The sequence below is a fragment of the Pholcus phalangioides genome, unplaced genomic scaffold (genome assembly GCF_987345545.1).
Source record: "Pholcus phalangioides strain wild (caught in Gottingen) unplaced genomic scaffold, Ppha-v1.0 ptg000005l_1, whole genome shotgun sequence".
NCBI classification, from domain to species: domain Eukaryota; kingdom Metazoa; phylum Arthropoda; class Arachnida; order Araneae; family Pholcidae; genus Pholcus; species Pholcus phalangioides.
Window position 1 is genome coordinate 6,276,909 of NW_028301598.1, and position 22,867 is coordinate 6,299,775.

Here is a 22,867-nt window from a genome sequence, read left to right on the forward strand (position 1 = left end):
TACCTACAGAGGGACATTGACTTGATTGAAGGGGTGCAGAGAAGAGCTACGCGTGTCCTTATTGGCACACAGGGCTTGAGTTATGAAGAGGGACTTCATTTTTTGAATATGTTTACATTGGATGAACGCAGGTGTCGGAGAGACATGAACGAAGTGTCCAAAATTTTCATCGGGATGGATAGGATGGACCATGAATTATTAGTACACTGTTAATCGACTGCTTTTACAAGGGAACACCACACCAGTATTGATTGGTAAGGGGCAATGCAAGGTTATGGTGTCGCAGGGGGGGGGGGGGGATTTTTCTCTAATAGGATTGTTAATAAATGAGATAGCTTACCCCCGGAGGTAGTAAATTGTAACACAATGGACATGTTTAAAAAGAAATATGATAAACATGTTGGGGTAAATCGAGGATCTATCCATACTTAAAATAAGTATTATATAAGTATTCCTATGGGCATTATATAATATTTCATCATGTATATATTTGGTTGGAATTGCATTTTTAATTGGGGGTTGCTGTATTTTTAAATATATGACATCCATATTTATTATGGGCATCTTTTTCTCAGCCACCTCGTTGGGCATTTTGCCAGTTGTGGCATTGTATTTGTATTGGCCCACTCTCTCCAAAAGGTTGAGCATCCTTGTTCTAATGATTATAAAGAATAATTCGAGAGATGCTCCTTATCAGGGAGAAATAAGAAATTTTAGTACCAGCTCTGTCAAAGCTCCATGAATAAGCATCATTTTTGATCTGTATGCAGAGAAAGGCAAGGATTCGGGGTGAACCCACTGAACGAGATTCGGATTATGGTATTTCGCACTTCCGATGGTGTTGCATTTAGGAAAAATTCATTTATTTTATATTCTTGAACAATAACACTACAATAGCAAAACATCAAATAATACAATTTTATTATACAGGAAGTAATTTTTCTTGTGAAAGAAACAAGCGATTGTTTTTTTCGCTAACCAAATAAAGAACTCATTCAGCAGTTTGCAGTCAATCTTACTTGGTTTTAAATTTGCATTAAAATGTTCTCATATGAAGGAAAGTTGTGAAATTGTTGCAAATGGTCGTATGGCATATAGGTATCCCGTAGGAAGGAAAATATGAATGAAAAATGAGACAGTATCCGTTAAATTCTCAAAACTGTTAGCCTCTATCAATTACAATTGGTGATGGTGATTGAGTAATAACTTTGCGTTCCAGAAAACTGAATAATTTTAACTGACCACTGAAAAAACTACTTCTCTATATGGGAATAATCAAAGTTTTTGAGGAAGCGAAAACAATTCCAATTCAAATAAAACATTTATTTTCATATAGGCCAATGGTCCATTACAAACATTGGCAACACCTTCCATCATAATTGTTCAAAAAGGAACAAGAAAAAAGACTTGAATATTGATTTCAAACAATAGCAAACATAGTAAAAAAAATTTGTATATCTGAACACGATTCCCCAATTATTTTGCACTTTTTTAGGAATCCTGGTGCATTTACATAACTTTGCTAAAATATCATGACTAGTAATGAAATTTATACTTAAATGTGTATTTAACTGTAAAATTCACTTTAAACCTGTGCATAATCCTCTGATATTCGTAAGTGTACTACAGTAATAACACTGAAGTAAGAAGAATGTGATGTGTCAGCACCACCAAAAAAAAAAAAAAACTTAAATGTTTGCAAATGATTGGCCAGGTGAAAGGAAAATTTTTCCCCTAAATAAATTTTTTTCCTTACTGTCATGTGGTCTCAAGCATAATTCTCACAGATTGACACCAGTTTATTTTTCATGTCCTAACTTGGAGGCATGAATGTGATCCAATCTTACCATTGAAAAGTCTCATCACAGAGAGAGCAGCTGGCTTACAATTGTACAAATCTTCAATCATTACACTTAATCATAGTGTGAAAAATAGATGGTTGCACTATTACAAGAATTACACAAACTTCACATTGAATTCACAAGACAGACGCACACATTCTAACATGTAAGATTTAAAAACAACAATTTAAGATTCCTTGAAAGACTGGTTATATTTTTGGAGATGATGATCTCAAGGGAGAAAATCCATCTTTGCCTCCATAGAAACATGAACCCCGGTCTCTCTCAGAAATGAATTTTCTTCCTTATAATCATCTCCAAAAATATGAATAGTTTTTCGAGGAATCTTGTATTAACAAGTAAAAAGGACATTTTTACATACATGTACCAATTTGTTAGAAGTTCCGCAGAAGAATAAGGACAAGATACATGTGCGGTTTAGTAGTTCGTCTTCATCATTGTTCATAAAACGATCAGTGGGATTCTGTCCTTGTCTCTTGAATTATTCTTGAAAAAGCTTTTGAAGATGGTAGGTCCCTTGATTTAGCTCACAGACCTGGAATTGAGTATGTATGTTGTATATCATTTTTTTACGCCCTAAAAAATATAGACTGTGTGAGTGAATATGTCATTCTATCAAGAAGTTAGCTGAAAAATGTGATTTCTAAACTCGAAAGAATTAAATTCAAGAATTTAAGCTGCAGATAGAAAATTTCATGTGTCATTATCTGTGATTTTATGAGGCTTTTAGTTTTTCTAATCTGTGCGTTTTCTAAAACATCACGTTTTTACCTTTTTTTATTCCTGTATGTTTCTTTTAAAACTACAAAAAATACAGTAAAACCACTCTTAAATGGACACCTCAGATTAGGTGACCCCGTCGTTTACGGCCCAATAATAATTTCTGTGTGTGTGTAATGAAAGTATGCATATGATCACGGTTACTCCTCTTTTACAGACAATTTTCTTTTGTCCTGTTGGTGTCCGAAAAAGAGAGGTTTTACTGTACTTTAATACCTGCATGCATTGCTTATGATCATGTTTATCTGACTAGAATATGTATTTTACCGGTTTCTCTTTAAAGGATAAAAAAAGCAAACATTCCTTGTCCTGATGTGGTAGCCTTGAAAAAACATATCCTTGTGATGTCATTTATAGGCTCAAACATGATTCCTGCACCTAAGCTTAAGGAAGTGACTGTACCCTTTGAAGAGATGACTATCATGTATGAACAGACGCTGGAAGTTAGTATTTGTTATTTTTTGGAAAACCAAATTTTTCATGCACTTATCTCTTCAATTGTAAAAAAATATATCATTGAATTCTTGAAATAAGTAAGCATTAAGAGGATCTCCTTTTTTTATGTAGAGCATATGGAGTTGCACTTGATGGCATTAACCATTGATTATCACATTTGTAAATCAATTTAATCCCTTCTGTCCTGGAGATGCTGACAATATTGTTTAAAAATTACACTTAGCTAAATGAAATTATTACAGGGACCTGGAATCTTGTTAACATTTGGTTGTAATTTGAGACTAAAAGTGGTTCATGTGGTAAGTGCCAAAAGCGGAAATGTTGGGAAATCTCATTTAAATGATTTAATTTAAAATAAGTTTATTTCATTTTTGCCCCATTTCTGTCTGTTACCACATTGGGCAAGTTGCCTATTTGTGACCTCTGTATTTGTACACGAATACATATTTGGTGTTTTGCTCACAGTGACAAACTTTTTTGAAGTGGATGCCAACTCACAATAACGCCCTGAAATTACAACCAGCTATATAGGCTACTAAGACCCCAATAATTCCAAAAAGCAAAAATGTGTCAGGGTATTGTCAGGTTTATATTGTGCTGTTGAACAAGTGAGTTCCACACCTATACACTATGATTTTTTGTTGAAAACCAAAGTAGTCATCTCTAAATTTCGATGTAGCAGATTAGTGGCATTCCATGTTGAAGTAAAAGACTAACACTTTCTCAAACCAAAAAAACTGATATTCTGTTCCAAGAAGGTAACTCAAGTAATAGAAATGCATGTATCAAATTTGGTGCCGCGTAATCTCATGGACATACTGGTGCAACAGGTAATGGTGCATTCTTTCACATCTACAGGCATTGGCGTAACTAAACAGGTGCACCCGCACACGACCCACTTGGAAGGGAGGCACAGAAGGGCCTAAATGGACCATTCTGGGCCTAAATGTGAATTCTTGCACAATAATGGCTAGTTAGGCACTGTCTACAGGTAGTCTGCTTCTTGGAATGTTCATGTGTTTATCCATTCTGGATAGTCAATACTATCTTTTGCACACTTCCCATCACAATAATAAAACTCCTTTCAAAGTCTACCTGTATTTGAATCAATTCCTTCAGCATCTATTTGACCTCACTGATTGCCAAATCAGGAGTAAGAGATAAATATAATTGCAGAAAAATATAAAAGAGTAAAATTCAAACTATGGGTGTAATATTGAATGGACAAGTGGATGTAATATTAAATGGACAAGTGGATGTAATATTAAATGGACAAGTGGATGTAATATTAAATGGACAAGTTGATGTAATATTAAATGGACAAGTGGATGTAATATTAAATGGACAAGTGGATGTAATATTAAATGGACAAGTGGATGTAATATTAAATGGACAAGTGGATGTAATATTAAATGGACAAGTGGATGTAATATTAAATGGACAAGTGGATGTAATATTAAATGGACAAATGGATGTTGTAATATTGAATAGCAAAAGAGACAGTAATTTTTGATCCATTCCATCTACTAGCTGGGAACCAGATGAGTGATGGATATGTATCAGTTTATGAAGAAGTGGAGCCCAGGGTAAAATTTTAATGACTAAATTGTCTGTTGTTCACCATATTCAGCAGTCTGTCCAGCTGAAATTTGGGTCTACTTTCCTGACCTTCCCAAAATTTTGGACCCTTCACAAGATAAAAATTAATGAAATCATAAATTTGACCTTTCATTCCCTTTGTGATTATTCAACTAGATTATTTTTCTTCCCCCAAAATTTTTTATTTTTCACTAAATTGATGGTCCTTTTCACAAAATAAGGAAAATTTTCACAGCACTCTACAAAAAAGTCTGCACAGACCCCCCCTTATGGAGGACACAAATATACAAGTTTTCTGGGTAATTTTACTTGTGAGCCTTATACACTGGAACATTGACCCTGGTGTGGCCCACGACACAGCCGCTGACCATTATGTTGGTCCTTGAACAGTGAGAAGTTTGCCACCCCCTGCACTCTCTATCAGTCACTTTTCACATTTACCACATTATAAAGCATTGTTCATTTGGCACTTTGACATGAACAGTGTTTAAAATTTTTTGGCACTTACATTGTTTCCAATTTATTCATAATCATATGTCGACCAAAACAAATTTTAGGTGGTTTCATAGTTTAAAATAAACAGTTAAGGCTAAGAAAAGTAAAATTCAGAGTTTTGCGTAGGACTGAGGTACAGTCGAATCCTTTTTTTAAAATAATGACATCCTCACATATTCCCAAGGGATTAGCATGATCCATCCAGGGAATTTGTTAGTGTTAGTAAACATCCATGCCCGAACCGGGATTCGAACCCAGACCTGCACAGTGAGAAGTTAGCTCCCTAACGACTCGACTTCCAGGCGACACGTGTTATACAAACTCCAAGAGACCGGAAAAATCACTTCATTATAACAAACTGTCATTATAAAGGAATTCCATTTTTTTTTTTTGTTACTATGTAAACTTATCTGGGGGGGGGGGGTTAGAAAAGTTTTCATTAAAATGAGATTTTCGCTATAGTGTTATTCATTAAAATGGAAATCAACTGTAATTTGATTGAAATGAATATTAGGCTTTCTATTTCTGTCTGACTCATTGCTTTTATTTTATTTTGATATGCTTGATGGAAGGATGTGGAATGTCAAATTGCAATCCTCTGGTTTTATACCTTTATTTGTGTCCCTCTTACATCTTTTAAATTTTGCTATTTCTTCTTTGGCTAGATAATGAAAACGCTTTACAGTGAATGTCAGCTAGTTCATGCAGATTTGAGCGAATATAATCTGCTTTGGCATGATGGTAAAGTGTGGGTCATAGATGTCAGTCAGGCTGTAGAAGTGACACATTCTAGAGCTCTTGAATTTCTACTCAGGGACTGCAAGAACATTTGCAACGTAAGTGAGCTGAGGCTTTTGTCATTTTTGTTTAACAATAAAGTAAAAATTTCTGTATAATGATATTCAAGGGACAATAAAATGTATCAATAGAGGATTTATCATAATAGAGATAGAATGTATCTAACACTATGACAAGTGCATTGGGATGTAGGATTTTCACTGTATATTGGGCAGAATACAATTTATGTACAGGGTGATTCATATAGAACCTGTCCCACACAATGAGGTACATCACAAAAGATACCATATATAATAAAATTAGAAGAAAAATGAAAAGATGAAAAAATCCAAAAATAAATGGAACAATGAGGAGGTTGTTCTCAAGGGGGAGCCCCCCACATTGTTCCAAACAGCAAAAATGTTTCTAATGATGGCAAGCCAAGAATAGGCATAAATTTACCATCAATGGCCGTTGAGAACAACCTCCTCATTATTCCATTTATTTTTGTATTTTTTCATTTAATTTTTCTTCTAATTTTATAATTTCTAGTTATGTGTATACAGATGCCTTTGACACTATACTCTGGCTTTTGAAATGTTTTAATTTTTTAATACATTTGGTTTTTAATTCAGTATCTGTTTTAGAATGTGTTTGTATATATATATATATATAAACTGAAGAGCCAAAAAAAACTGGTATGCAAATAAAGAGATATGGAACCAATCAGAGTACAGCGCTGCAGTTGGCAACGCCTATATCACACAACAAGTGTCTGGCATAGTTGTTAGATCGGTTACTGCTGCTACAATGGCAGGTTATCGAGATTTAAGTGAGTTTGAACGTGGTGTTATAGTCGGCGCACGAGAGATGGGACGTAGCATCTCTGAAATCATGCAAGAACGGGACCAATGACGACTGACGAGAATCATTAAACTGGACAGACGTGCAACCCTTCCGCAAATTAGTGCAGATTTCAATGCTGGGCCATCAACAAGTGTCAGCGTGCGAACCATTCAACGAAACAATCATCGATAGGGGCTTTCGGCGCCTGAGGTCCACTCGTGTACCCTTGATGACTGCACGACACACAGCTTTATGCCTCGCCTGGGCCAGACAACACCGACATTGGACTGTTGAGGACTGGAAACACGTTGCCTGGTCTGACGAGTCTCGGTTCCAATTGCTTCGAGCTGATGGACGTGTATGGGTATGGAGACAACCTCATGAATCCATGGACCCTAAATGTCAACAGGGGACTGTTCATGCTGACGGAGGCTCTGTGATGGTATGGGGCGTGTGCAGTTGGCATGATATGGGACCGCTGATACGTCTAGATACGACTCTGACAGGTGACAGGTACGTAAGCATCCTGTCTGATCACCTGTACCCATTCATGTCCATTGTGCATTCCGATGGACTTGGACAATTTCAGCAGGACAATGCGACACCCCACACGTCCAGAATTGCTACAAAGTGGCTCCAGGAACACTCTTATGACTTTAGACACTTCCGCTGGCCACCAAAATCCCCAGACATGAACAGTATTGAACATATCTGGGATGCCTTGCAACGTGCTGTTCAGAAGAGATCTCCACCCCCTCTTACTCCTACGGATTTATGTTTTCTTTGAGCCTGCAATGTTTTCTTTGCATTAAGGGTTTTTGTATGCATTGCTGCAAGTGACGAGGCAAAGACACATTGACAATGAACAAATAATTTATTAGGTTTTCTAACAAAGAATACTGAACTGAAAAGTTAATCACCTTCACGAGTCTGGGAATTCGAAGGGATATCAAAGTCCACAAACATTCAGTTCTCTTGACAGGTATTAACGAGTCCGTAGGGTCCGGTTGATAACGAAGAAACCTTGAAATTCGATTAGCAGTGACGAACAGTCGACGGCGATGAGTCCGGCGGCGGCGAGGTCGTGGGGTGCGATGGGCATCGGTGAACGATCGTATAGAATCCGGTCAGCAGAGAAGAACGATAGGCGACGAGTCCGTAGTATCCCGGTCGACATAGATGAGCGATTGACGATGAGTCCATGGGTACCGGTGGGTGGCAGTGAACGACCGGCGGCGATGAGTCCATAGGTTCCAGTCGGTGGCAATGGATGCGTAGACTCCCGGTGTTGGATTTAGTTCATCAGATGATGACTAAGCAAGAGCGTTCAAGAACGGTAGGTTGGCCCAGCGTAGCAGATTGAGAAGAGTATTAGACAACTCGGCATAGGTAACTTCTGGTAGAGGTGACCCTCAGTGAAGGGGGAAGTTCAATCATTATTTTTCAGAGACCTCACCAATGATTTGGCAGATCGCTTTGGCAATATGGAGAACTCTTAGCACACCAGCAGTGCTCACCCGCAAGCAAATCACAAACGCAGCAAGTAAGAAGGAGCTACGCTTTCTTATACAAGTTAAAGTGCTCCAAGCGCCATCTAGGCTTATTTGCATACCAGGAAGAAATTCCCTCCGCACTAGTGCAGTGACGTAGCCGAAAAACGTACGTCTACGTGAGGAAGATGACATCACTCCCGGGAGACGTACAATCTAGGATTGTTGTGCGATCTCGGATCGGAGATCGTCACATTCCCCCCCCCCCCTCCTCCTAAACATGTGGAACTTGTTCAGAAGTCACGAATGCTCCTCGCGAATATCACTGCCTGGAACAGTTATTTGACCATTGAAATTAAAGTTTTCCTTAGCGAGAGCTACACCTTGGAACTTTAAGTAACGTCCTACTTCTTTGCCACTACGAAATTTTTGACCACCTAGAGAATAGTAGTAAATATCAGTCCTGTTCCCATCCTTTCGAGGAATCATTTCTCTTTTCCAACCCATTTTCAAGGGTCTTTCTAACAGACCCCCACCGGAAGAGTCAAACTGAGCCTGAGGCGATTTCAGTACACCTTGATCGGGAGGGTCAGATTCCGTTAACACAACTTCATTACTCTCCAATACAACTCCTTCAGGCTTCCGATTAATTTTCTCAGAGACCGGTTCCCGAACAGAAACACTTTCTGATAATCTTTCACGAAAAGTTTTTAGATCACAGGTATTTATTCTTCCAATAATGACAGCTTTCTCCAGATCCTAAAGTTCATAAACAACAGGAGTTACTTTGCGACACACTATAAAGGGCCCTCTCCATTTTGGCATCAATTTCGCAGTAATGCCTTCAGCAGCCGAAGATTGATAATGTGTTCGAGCAAGAACCCTGTCACTTTTGCGGAAACCATTCAAATGCCTACTTTTATCATAGTAAAGTTTTTGACAGTGTTGTGCCTTTTTCACACTTCTCTATCAACCGCACAGGCAGTTCAGCTTTTTCCCAAATCGGTGTTTTCATTGCCCAATCGAAGGGCATCGCCAATTTCCTTCCCATGAACAATTTTGCTGGTGTCTCACCGGTTGTCTCTGAAACAGCTGTACGAAGCGCCAACCCAAAAAAAGATAAAAAGATAAATTCTTATCCCAATGCTTATGTTTGTCTTCAATATAGCATGTCATCATTTGCTTGATATTTTTATTCATTCGCTCCGTTAAATTCCCTTGAGGATGGTATGGAGTAGTATAACGTTGATTAATCGACATAGCTTTACACATTTCTCGCAATAATGAAGAGACAAAACAACTGCCATTATCCAAGACTAACATCTTCAGAAACCCATAACGGATACAATATTCGTACACCAGTTTCTTAGCAATCACTGAAGCAGTAGCTTTTCGCAAAGGGTACATTTCTACCCACTTCGAGTAATAATCTACAACCACAAGAAGGTGGACATTACCACTACTGGAGACGGGACCCTTTCCTATCGTATCTACACCGACCAACTCGCCAGGAAAGTGCATGACAGTAGACTGTATTTCTCCCCAGCCTCTACGGTTGGAATACTTGCATTTTTGGCAAACGGGGCAGCTCAACACGTATTGTTTGACGTCGTGATGCATTTTCGGCCAAAACACACGTGCTGAGCACCTAGCAGAGGTTTTTGCCACCCCCTTTCCCCGCAAAAGCAGAGTCATGCATTTCCTTCAAAATTTTTTGTTTTTCTTAAGTAATTCGCACAATGGGGCAGCAATTTGAGAAAAATGCGGAACGAACTGCCTATACCACCCAGACATCCCTCGGTAGCGTTGTAACTGTTTAATTGTCCTAGAAGGCGGCATTTCCTGCACAGCTTGTATTTTCGAAGGCTGTACCTCCCAACCTCGTTCAGTCAATCTCATCCCGAGATAATCCAACGTTTTTTTCTGTAATGAACATTTCTCCACCTTCAACGTCAAACCAGCTGCTAACAAACAGGAAAACACTTCTTTTAAATTCTGTAGGTGGGCTTCAAAGGTAGCGGAATAAATCACCACATCATCTAAATAGAATTCACAACAATGTCCAACAAGATGGCCCAAAACACGCGCCATCATTCTTTGAAACGTCACTGGTGCATTATTTAGTCCAAAGGGAATAACAAAATCTGTACATCCGGTTTTCGTAACGAAAGCAGATTTATTTCTGTCCTAATACGCCACTCCGACCTGCCAGTACCCAGAACAAAGATCTAAGGTAGTCACGTACTGGGACGAACCTATTCCTTGAATTATCTCCTCTATCCGGGGTAGGGGATATCGATCCAGTTGTCACCTTATTCACCCGGGAATAGACTACCATGAATCTCCACTCGCCTCAAGGCACCAAAAAAGCTGGGGAACTCCATCCAGTAGACGCAGGCTCAATAATGTTATTTTCTTAACATCTCCTGAACCTCTTTCTCCAAAATGTCTTGTTTATATTTCAGCAACTTCAAAGGGGGTATAAACACTGGAGATCCACGTGTCACTATACGATGTTCGACAACATTCGTTTTTCCTGGTAAATCACGAAACAAATCGGAATAGGTTTCCAGCAAGTCCTGAACCAGTTTTTTTTGAGGACCCGCCAAATCAGACTGCTGAACAAATGCTTTCATTTTATCCCATTGTACATTTCCTTTATACTGAAGCAAGCCACCACGTAACTCACAATACCAAAAATCAAGAACTAATTCAAATAAGTTCAAAATATCTTTGCCAATTAACAAGTTTTCTGTAGCTCCTGGCAAAACGGCAGTTTTGGTCCTCAAAACGATTCCTTTAATCTCAATTTTGACAGGAAGTAAACCCCTTGGTCGACATTTTTGTCCAAGCACTGAAATAAATTCATAGCCCTGCCACAGTTCCAATGTCGCACCTTTGGACACCAACACCGCTGCAACCCTGGAATCGACAATCGAAATATCCGCAGCTGTATCGATAATCCCCTTACACGCATAACCATTGAGGACCACTACAGGACGAAGAAAATCATTTGTCAACTTCGGATGCGTTTCCCCGCTTACCACACCCGACACAGGGTTTTCCGACCTAAGACTCCTAATTTATGTGAACAATTTCTACTAAAATGTCTAATTTCATTGCAGGAAAAACAACGAATTTGTTTCACAGTCTCTTGTGGTTTACGAGCTACTCTATTTGTACCAACTGACCTTTTAGCATTCAAATCTCTCAACAGTAGAAAAAGTTCTTGAATTTTTTTGGGACCTTTCACATTTAATAAATTACAGTACTCTTCCGGTAATTACAACGAAACTAATTCTACAACCTCGCAAATCCGAAATTTTAGGATCAAACTGAAAATACAGTTCAACTGTTCGCAACACGAACTTTTCGACATCTCCCGAAACATATTTACGAGAAAAAAGGGTTTGTGCTAACTGTACTCCTGATCTGAACTCCGAAAATGTTTCTATTAAAAGATCACGGAAACTCTTCCAGTAATCTAGCTCACTCCCAGAGTTCAACTCTCGTTTCCCAATTCGATTCCACCATTCCAACGCACGACCTTCTAATGCAGTTACGGCAAAGTCCACCTTATTTTTAAGAATATTAGCCACTCGAAAAAGGCTTTCACAACTATTCAAGAAATCTATTACCGATCCCTCACCTGAAAAATGTAACTTAGGGTTCCCTAGGGTAACATAGGGCGTGTTCTAAACGGCTCAACACTTTGCTCTCCTACAGCAGGACCCACAGAGTAAGAATAATATAGAGCGCGCACGTGGGGTTACAATGTGAAGCAAAGATCCGGAGTCACGTAACTCCGGTCAAAAGGCTGGTCAGAGAATCTCGCTGGCAATGCTTTCCTTATGGCTATTCGTATGACGATCTACACGTGCTGTCTTATTTTTGATTAGAATGGTCAACACTTGCGCAGCTTTCGGATGTTCTGAACAGTTTAGGAACGGGGGACCAGTATCCTTTCACAAGGGAATACTTTTTTGCTTATTCCCCTTCTTATAAATTAAAAATTGGAATATTAAATTGACGATTTAATGGATTTCTGATGTAGTCTCAGTTTTTAACGATTCCATTTTGGATTTAATTCAATTAAAGTTCCAAGTTTTGTAAAATTCAAATGTCATGAGCCATTATTAAATGTTTTAATAGAATTTTTGGTAATAAATGATTGAAGTAATGAGTTTTATTAACTTTTAACTGAAATATACGTCTCCGCAAGATTTGGCGAGCTAGTGAGTTTATTCGAGTTTCGCTCAACTTGAAGAAAATATGCTTTTCAGAATGAGGAATTTATGACATATTTTATTTAAATAGGATGTAATGAAAACGCACCCTCTAGACCAGTGATTCCCAACATGGGCGCTAACGCCCCCTTGGGGCGATGGAAAGTTCCGGGGGGGGGGGGGCGGTAGAAGCTATGGATATAACATAGGATCCTATGGGTGAGATTGCGTTGGGAGAAAAACATTTCTGAAGAAGGGAGCGATGGGACAAAAAAGGTTGGGAAACTATGCTCTAGACAATGGCAGTTTTGCATAAAAATGTATAACTACCTCTAAAAATGGTATTTTTACCTCTCTTCACGCCTGAGAGAAAACTATTACAGAAAAGAAATTTTTTTATTGATTAATTTGTGTTTGTCGTATGTGTGAAATTACCCTCAAATAAGAAAAATCAATTAATTGATTAATTAATTTCAGTCAATATCTTTATTAGGACAATCTGAGTTAAGATCTGAAGTCACTATGTGTACCTCAGATGTTAACTTGAAGAAAGAATCATTCTAAAAACTACTTAATGCCTAAAAAAAATGAAGATTCACATATGTATACTTCTGTAGCGAAGAGGTTACACATATGTCACATGTAACATACATTTAAGTACTCTAAATTATTACATATACACGCTACACGAAATTTCATTTCTTATAATTTAGAAAAGTACTAACGATGAGGTATTGCAATTTTCTTTAAAAATTCATTTTATTCCTGAAATATTATGTAAGTGTTTACATTTTTGTGTGATAAGGTTATAAAAGGTTTTTCAAGAAAATGTTGGAAATGAAACTTTTACTTATTATTTAAATATTTCATGACTATGAATATGGTACGAATGTGAATGTGTTACATTACATAACATAATATGATGCATTATAATTATATACTCAAAAGAAATGTATGATTAAAGTAATTTTAATGTTCTTGGAAGATAATTTTTATGTTTTAATAATTCCTAGTTAAAATAAATTTTCGAAATTAAAAGTGACAAAGTGAATGAGAAGAGAATATTTAAAAATATAAATGAAATAGGCTGTATATATAAGAGATAGGTTATATATATAATAAGATTTAAAAACTCACAAAAGTCTGAAATTATTAGGAATTATTCCTTTTGGAAAATAAAACAATTTCGTTTTTAAATATGTTTTTATATTATATAGAGTTGATTTTTTTTTCTTCAAATCCCACATTCCCTAAATATTTTACAAAAGAATGAATGAAATTCATTGAACAAATGAAGGAAAGTTTCCATCAACTCGATCGAGTCAAATTTCGTTACAGCAACATCCTTGCGTTAACATGAAATCACTAGGTTCTGCGAAAATGAGCCAAATGTAATAGCACAGAACCTGTTCTTTCCCCGACAATACTGCTCATCTTTTCTTCATGTTCGACAAGTTTTATGAATAGCGTGCGCTGTCTATTTATATCTTTAGTCTATGGCAGAACCACGCAAGTCATGAACACTAGCAAAACTGGGCAAACCATAGAAATCTAACAAGGAATCTTGATTACTCATAACTCAACTTGTTCAAATGTCAAAAAGTTATATCTCTGGTCAAAGCGATGCATCCTACCAGTGCCTCCAATTTAAATGCAACGTTTTCTTTGCATCGCTGCAAGTGACCAGGCAAAGACACATTGACAATGAACAAATAATTTATTAGGTTTTCTAACAAAGAATACTGAACTGAAAAGTTAATCACCTTCACGAGTCTGGGAATTCGAAGGGGTCGAGATAAGTCCACAAACATTTAGTCCTCTTGACAGGTAGTAACGAGTCTGTAGGGTCCAGTTGATAACGAAGAAACCCTAGAACCCGATTAGCAGTGACGAGCCAGCGATGGCGGCGAGTCTGTAGGTCTGGTTGATGGCGACGAGGTCGTAGGGTCCGATAGGCAGCAATGAACGATCGTAGAATCCGGTCAGCAGAGAAGAACGTTCAGCGACGAGTCAGTGGGTGGCAGTGAACGACCGGCGGCGGCGAGTCCGTAGGTTCCAGTCTGGATATATCTCTAATTGGGATGGATAGGCTGTTGCGAAGATATATTTATTATGGCCAGTTGTTAAAAAACCTTCGTATGGTAGTTGAGAGTGACGTCATCCTTGTATAAGTCGCCATCTGGTGGCAGCGTCAGCAGTTGTGAGCTTGGTCCGGCCATCCATGTACGGTCCTTTTCAGTGTACACAAGCTCCAAGGAAAAATTGAGAGATTCTGTGCCTCTGTAGTCTAGGGCGTTCACCCGGAAAGTGAAAGGATGTGGGTTTGATTCCCTGCAGGGGCAGTTGAATTTTCTCTCTTTCCAAAATATATCTTCGCAACAGCCAGTTGTTAAAAAACCTTCGTAAACAGGCCTTTTCTAAATTTTAGCTAGTAAAATCTTTGCTTTCATCAAAACCCAATCCCTTACATCCAGAACCGGTTCAAATACAACAGTAAGCATTCATAATTTTTCCAAGAAGTGAAAGAGTTCCCTAACAAAAGGAGAAATCAGTGACTTAATTTTTTCCTATTCAAAGGACAAAAATTCCTTGTTTCAGCAGGTTTTTTATCTGAAAATAGACTAAATATGCCTTCTGTTTCCATGTTAGACATAAAGAGGTTTCCCATAATTGAAAAAAAAAAACCCATTAATTATCAACAAGAGTATTTCTGTTCCATTTAAGACAGGTTTCTGTCTCATACAGGTTTCGCTGTATTTGTAGAATTTTTAGAAATGCTTCCTATTTACGAAACCAAAACAGTGGAAGATATTTTCCAACATTGTGGCAAAATGAATCAAATTATGCCCTTAAGAAAAATATCAACATCCTATGAACATACTTGTAGCAGTGAGAAAGGGCATCAGCAATAATAGACAAAAATGTAAATTTAATATCGTCGTTGGTCAAGGTTGCATTCTAGGTTGGTCAAAGGTTGGACAGTATACATTCATACTTTGACTAGCAAAGATAGTTTGTGCTAAAGTCACATTCATTATAGCCGAAATAAGATTTTCCATGGAGTCCTCTTATGTAATCCGATCAGCTCATTTGTGTATCTCGTATTCAATTTGCCGAGGTAGAAACACTGCGAAAAAATCTTTGTTAGCTGAAAAAGGTGTTAGTCGAGGTATCAGTATTTGTTAGAGTGTTTGCTAAATTTCTTGGAGACTGTTTTTTAAACCAAAATTAATAATGTAAGAACTGCTAGCCTTTAAAATTGTTTTTGAAAATAATAGGCATATAGGCAAAGAAATATAATAGTAGGTATTGCACCCTCTCTGTTCTTGTAGATCTCTTATGCAACAAATTTTATCAGATTCTTTTTAATATATTGATAATATGAATGAAACTCTCAAGCTTTATCAAAATTACTGATACATTCATTATGTTGTTTACACTTTGTGCACTGCAGTGGAGGAAAATTAATTTTGTTCTTGCCTTCAATATCCTTAGTTTTTTGAAAAACGTGGCGTCATTGATGTGTTAAAACCAGAAGCTCTGTTTACAAACATTTGTGGCTATGAAAATGTTGTTCTGAGAGAAGAAAAACCGAAAAAGGTAATTTGGTGTATTTTATTCACTGCCAATATTTCTTGGATCAGTACCATTCTTTTATTACTGATATATATGACAGCATATAATGTTGAAATCTTTTCATAGTTATGTGAACGCTTTCACTTTAATTTTCCAAGATGCATGTTTCTATAGGGGTTACCATTGCTGATTCCCATTATGCAAAATCGATGTCAACATTTTATTTTGTGAGGAAAAAAGATATTGGATTTTTGTCTGAAGTACATCAATTTAACAAAGCTCCCCCTCCCATTTTGGCCGAAAACCTTTTTTGTATGCTAGGTCCTAATTTTTAACACTAATAAAAATAGTCTATAGAAACCCTGTATTACGTAATAAATAATCATATATTATTAATTAATCCTTAAATAATCAGTTGTGCTTTATGGATGTCAAATCAAGCTTCGACCGTAAAACAACATACAAAATAACAATATACATTGTACGTAGCCTGATGCAAAGGTGTTCAACTTTTAGGAGTGTGTGCCATTTCATTGATGTGAGAACATGTCTTGGGCAGGCCACTTTATTTGTTGATCTGGAAACTGCTGCTGGTTACCTAAGTGATTCATAAATGTGCTACAGACAGATTGAGTGATCTGTAAATATGCAACAGGGTGCCAGAGTGTTATTGTGTCATGGGGCACTTAAGTGATCTGTAAATGTGCTGCAAATCACTTAAATGATCTAAAAATGTGTTGTGTGTTACTTAAGTACCTAGGAACTGTGCCACAATTTGAAGTCATTTAAATTATTTCTTTACCTGCATAACCCTTTAGCCGCGAGATTAGACTTGACTACGTCACATCACATCAGATGATTCTATTCTTTTTCAGAAGGACAAGCTGAATGTAAAAGTTCAGTCACAAATGAACTGTTCTTTCTGCACAATTGTTTCACCTAAAAGTAGAAAACTCGTCCAACGTGACATGGCATGATGTAGCTAACAAGGGAAGAACACCAAGGTGTCGCTTCCAAAAAGTTATGAAAAATTTTTAAGAACATTCATCTCACCCAGAAACACAAAAACAAAAAAAGTTATCAGGAAAGTATGATTATTAGAGTTTGCAAAAAATTATTAAAAATGACATTTGGCTACTCTTGAATGGTAATATAAAAAATTCTTTTCACTTTCTCCTCCATCTTCTCTCTTCTAGAAACTAGTTAGTTCTCATTTCTTTTTTTTCTTTGTGTTGTACCTGATCATGTGTTGCTTGAATAATACCCTAGAGTTTAAGGATTTTTAGATTAGCCCTTTGTTTCTATTGGCATTCAAAATATTGAATATTGATACATGGGGCCTATCTAGAAAGCAACAACCAATTGTGTAATCTGCGATTTTTGTCATTCAAGGTTGTCTAGTGTCCTCAACTATTCTCTTTTGTTTTCTGTGAGTTTTGGTCAAAAAAGTTTATTTTTGCAGATTTTGTGCTAATTTAAAATGAACTTTTGGATTGACAATCCCACCTACTGTGAAGTGCGGGGATTTATTCGATTCTTGCTTAAAGATTGAATCCTGTAGAAATTCATCGTCAATTAAAGGAAGTGTATGGCGATATACAACAACTAATAAAAGAAACATGCGAAGGTGGTGTGTAATGTTTAATGAAGGACGGACTAACGTGCATGACGATACTTACATTGGACCAGGGTTTAAGCTACGGTCGCATTTTTCGCAAAATGTGAAAGAAAATCGTAGAATGGGAAAAAAGTAGTATCCACTTTTGCAAAAATGCGTACAGGAAGTACGAAACAAGTACACATCCAACCATCAATCATTACATTAGCATTGTAGCATTTTGCTAAAGCTTTCCCCCATTTTTGCTTTTTTGGAAAGGAATTTTTTTATCCAGCTTAAACCCAGCATTGGATGCTCACCACTCCCCGCACTTCACAGTCAGTAGGATTTTAAATTAGCCCAAAATCCGAAAAAACACATTTTTGCAACCGATACTCACAGAAAATTAACAAGAGAATACTAGATGGTCTTGAATGAGAAAGATTACGTCACTTGCGACGGGAATACACAATCAATCTTTACATTCTGGATGAATTTTGTATTGAAAATAACAATTATTTTGAGTGACCCATAATTCCACCAGATTTTTCTTATATTTGTTGTGTATATTTAAATGAGTAGAATCAGGTGGCAAAAATTTTGCAAATGTCCCCTTGGGACCCTTTCCTTTGTAGGTGTCATCTCATTGTCTGAGGACTATAACTGAAACCAATTAATCTTTAGCTAACCTTGATATGGTCTTGTTTGTTAATTTAGAAGCAAGAATCCAGAAAAAATTCCTTGTGGTTGATGAATGAAATGCAGGGCTTGATAGATTGAAAAATAATTTGGGTGCCAGCAAAATTTTTAAATTAATATCAATCACTCAGTAAGGGCTTGAGTTTTTCAATAACCTGGGTTCCACAGATCTGTGATAAGTTGATTGAGATAAGGCATCACATTATTCTAACACGGTTTTTGTCCTTGGTTAGTAGACCACATTTCCCAATACCTTATGATTGAAAAGCACTAAATACAGTAATTTTATGTTTTAACCAGGACAACTAATTTCACTCAGTTTAATAATTCGTTTTCTTTAAATTGTGCCAAAAATTGATGATGATTGTGCTATTTCGTCATAGTTAAATGATTGGTTAAACTTTGCTTTTGCAATCAGGAGAGCAAACTTTTCATCTTTGTGGCATAGGCGGAGATAGACTTGGAAATCTGGGGGAGGGATGGTCATTATTGCTGGGGGGGGGGGGGCACGATGATGTCAATTCATATATACATTAGATCAGTCAACTCCGACTTTGACGCTGGGGGACCCCCCCCCCCCGTATCTTCGCCCATACTTTGTGGTCATACTTGGTCCTGCTTTTCATTTTCAGTATAAGTTGTAAGGAAATATCATGAAAATATATTAATACTGAAAAATGACCATGTTTCATTGAAACTACAGCGAAGCATGCTGTCAATAATCACCAATCAATCATCAAAAGTTTCAAATTACCTTCCATTGCCAAAACCAAAGATACAGCAAAGAAAAATTAACTGATTTGAGGAAGACCAAAAACTACAGATGTTATAATCCAATAACATCCAACGCTATAATCGCATTCACAGCCTCTCTTTATTTGGCCGTCTTAACATTTTCACAAAATACATTTTGCTCATTTCAGATGACTGATTTCCAAAAAATACTAATGTCGCCATTGTGCATAGAAATTGGTCACATTAAATAATTTGTCAAAGCCCTTGATAGGAAATAGCAGCATTAAAACACCTACAACATGTTTTCTGTGACAAAAATCGAAGGAAGAGTTGATCAACTTTGTCCAAGAAGACAACAACGAATAAGGCAAATACACGAAAATAAAAAAAATAAAAAGTCCTAATGCATTTCAACACCAATGGGTGCCGTCTTCAGAGGAAAATTTAACCACTAGTCACGCTGATCGAGTTTCCCACTTGGGTTGAATACTAAATCTTAACGCTCGGTGGCTCAGCGGAAGAAGTATGCCTGTTCACTTCAAACATCGTGATCAGAATGAAGCTGTGAGCCTGCGTGAGCTCACTCAGGCTCACAGCTTCATTCACAGCATCAAAAATTGGATTGCCAAATTGCATGATGAAATTTCCTGCATGTGTAAGCGTAAGAGGGTTCTCATACTAAGGGATTTCAATTACCCAGGTATTGATTGGGAGAACCTTTCATCTAGAGATCAGTATGAAAGAGAATTTCTTAAGTTGGTGCTTAAAATTTTTTTGTTTCAGCATGTATCAGAAGCCACTAGGGGTACTGCTATTTTGGATTTAGTTCTTACTAGTTCTGAGGATCTAGTTGAACATGTTTCGGTGGGGGAAGAGTTTTCTTCCAGTGATCATCGTATAGTCAGATTTCACTGTAACTTTTCCTCGGGTAAGGTTGATAACAAAAGACTGGTTCCTTGTTTTCGGAGAACTAACTTTGATGTTTTGAGAGGAAGGTTAGCGGAAGTTTCCAAAGACCGGTTGGAATCAGTAGAGGGGTGGTAAGTCAATGGGAAGAATTTAGTTCGAAGCTGTCCTCTGTTTTGCATGACATCATACCCTTTGTTCGAAAAAAGCATGTTTGTACATCATACCCTCTGTGGTTCACGGATAGCGTGCATAACCTTTATCTTGAAAAGAAAAGAGCATTCAGAGAGTATAAAAGTGGACGAGGTGGCCTATCATTGTTTACTGATAAAAGAAGAGTGTTGAAGAAAGTGATAAGGGGTAGTAAAAAGGAAGTTGAATCTAGGTTAGCAGATTACATTGGCTCTGACCCAAAATCATTTTTTCGATACGTCAATAATGGATGTAAGGGGACAGTTGGCCCCCCTCTTGATAGGAGGTTCTAGGTTAGAGAGCAGTTTAGGCATGTGTAGTGCTTTCAATGACTTTTTCGCGTCGGTTTTTAATGGACATAATGATATTCGATGTACGGGTGTTGCATGGGGTGATAAAACCCTCAACGATATTCAAGTAGAAGATGTGGAGGTCCTAAATCTTTTAAGAAATGTATGTGCAAGCAAAGCACCAGGACCAGATGATATCTATCCCAGGGTCCTCAGGGAATGTGCTAATGAATTGTTGGAGCCAGTCGCACAGATATACAGGAGTAGTGTTGCTGAGGGTATCGTCCCAAGGGATTGGAAACTTGCTAATGTTGTTCCGATATTTAAGAAGGGTAGTAGAGAAGCGGTGTCTAATTATCGTCCAGTGAGTGTGACGAGCTTCCTCTCGAAAATTTTTAAAATGATCAAAAGGCAGTTTGTGAAGTGGATAGACGAGTATAATGTATTGTCGGATAATCAGCATGGGTTCAGGAAGGGGAAGTCATGTGTAACTAACCTCCTTTGCTTCTATGATCACGTGATAAAGGCTTTGGGTGAGAGCAAAAATGTAGATGATGTTACCTTGATTTCCAGAAGGTATTCAATCGGGTCCAACATGGTAAACTCTTGAAGCATTTACACGAGATTGGAATTAGGGGCAACTTGCTGAATTGGATAGAATCGTGGTTAAGAGATAGGTCGCAACGTGTTATGGTGAACTGGGAATTAGCTATGAAGAGAGACTTCATTTTTTGAATATGTTTACATTGGATGAATGCAGGTGTCAAGGAAATATGATCAAAGTGTTCAAGATTTTCAATGGGATGGATAGGATGGACCATGAACTTTTAGTACACCGTCAATCGACTGCTTTTACAAGGGGACACCAGTATCGATTGGTGAGGGACAATGCAAGGTTATGGTGTCGCAGGGAATTTTTCTCTAATAGGGTTGTTAATAAATGGAATAGCTTAACCCCGGAGGTAGTAAATTGTAACACAATTGGCACATTTAAAAAGAAATACGATAAATATGTTGGGGTAAATCAAGAAGCTATCCATACTTAGAATAAGACAACCATAAGTATTCTTTATGGGCATTGTATAATATTTTATCACGTGTATATATATTGTTTATAATTTTTATTAATTGCATTTTTAATTGGGGGTTGCTGTATTTTCGAAATATATGACATCTATATTTTTATGGGCATCTTTTTCCCAGCCACCTCGTTGGGCATTTTGCCTGTTGTGGTATTGTATTTGTATAAACTTTCTTGTCTGAATGGATGAAATTTACTGCATTAGCATTTGAAATAGATGGCAACTTAAAGCTCATATCAATGACAGTTTTTTTCCCCACAGATCGAGCATACTCAATGGACCCCTGCATCAGTATGAAAGCTTTAGATCGAAGTAAATGTTTCGTTTTCGAAAAAATGTTTTGAGTGTGAATCAGCAAGAATTAGTATTTGGAATGAGATTATATAAAAAAAACTGCCAGTTTTGTATCTTGGCTTGTTATGGAACATCATTAAAGGTATTAATGTTTTTTATTTGTGTGTAATTTTTAATACATAAATAATTTTGTTTCTTTTGTGAAATATTTCAGCTTTGGGAACAAAATCCTTCAAGTAAATAAAGCAGCTTGAATTTAATATTTTTACTCCTTCAGTCACATGTACTTTGCCGAGTGGCAAAATGTCTTCCACTATGAAGGTTACTGTCAAGGTCCACGGGTTTGAGTCCGGGCATGGAATGCTAGAAACAAGTTCTGTACTCACAGAGCCTGGGGTGACTACTGATAGATAGTGCCTTCATTTCCCACCCAACTCCACTGGTTGGAAATTGCCATATGACGATATATGACCGGAGTTGGTGTGCAGTAAAGTAGTCACGTTTACTGTATTGCAAAGTTTGGGTCATAACCCATAGCTCGAGAATTCTTTTCATTGTACACACGTCCCCTATTAACATTCATTAGTGAGAAATTTGCCATTATATACTACTGCTTAACTGTGCATGCATCTTGTACACATTCCTCTGCATGATTGGAATTTCTAATAAATCTGTACATATATACGACAATGTAAGGTATACAAGGAACTAGGTGTTGTGTGAAGATTCTTATTTTTTAGACGAGTGTTTTCCTTCCTAAAATTAGCATCTCAAGAAGTAAGAATCTTCACACAGCACCCAACTTTCTATTATATCTTGCGAATTGGTATATGTGCGAGTGCACCCCACCCAACGTATTTATGTTGTCTAAAGTAGTGCTTGTTTTATATTCTTGCTGGTACTGCCATGTCTTTCATATTTTGAAATGAAGATTGTAAATGCTTGAATTTCATGCTATGTAAGTA

The 22,867-nt window shown here is 37.3% G+C and overlaps 1 protein-coding gene across 10 annotated transcripts in view; it reads left to right on the forward strand.

Annotated features, from left to right (window-relative positions):
• Nucleotides 1-22,060, forward strand: part of LOC149085791 (serine/threonine-protein kinase RIO3) — a 38,715-nt gene extending 16,655 nt beyond the window's left edge. For 3 of the 10 annotated variants that reach the window (XM_089232194.1, XM_089232197.1, XM_089232196.1), the window contains 4 exons: nucleotides 2,926-3,085; nucleotides 5,858-6,028; nucleotides 16,027-16,131; nucleotides 21,855-22,060. In XM_089232194.1, coding sequence (XP_089088320.1) covers nucleotides 2,926-3,085; nucleotides 5,858-6,028; nucleotides 16,027-16,131; nucleotides 21,855-21,905 — 487 coding nt within the window. In that variant the 3' untranslated portion in view covers nucleotides 21,906-22,060. Of the gene's footprint in view, nucleotides 1-2,925; nucleotides 3,086-5,857; nucleotides 6,029-16,026; nucleotides 16,132-16,982; nucleotides 17,196-21,854 lie in introns of those variants that run through there. The other 7 variants (XM_089232198.1, XM_089232199.1, XM_089232200.1 and 4 more) reach the window with 3 other exon arrangements.
• The last annotated feature ends 807 nt before the right edge of the window (nucleotides 22,061-22,867 follow it).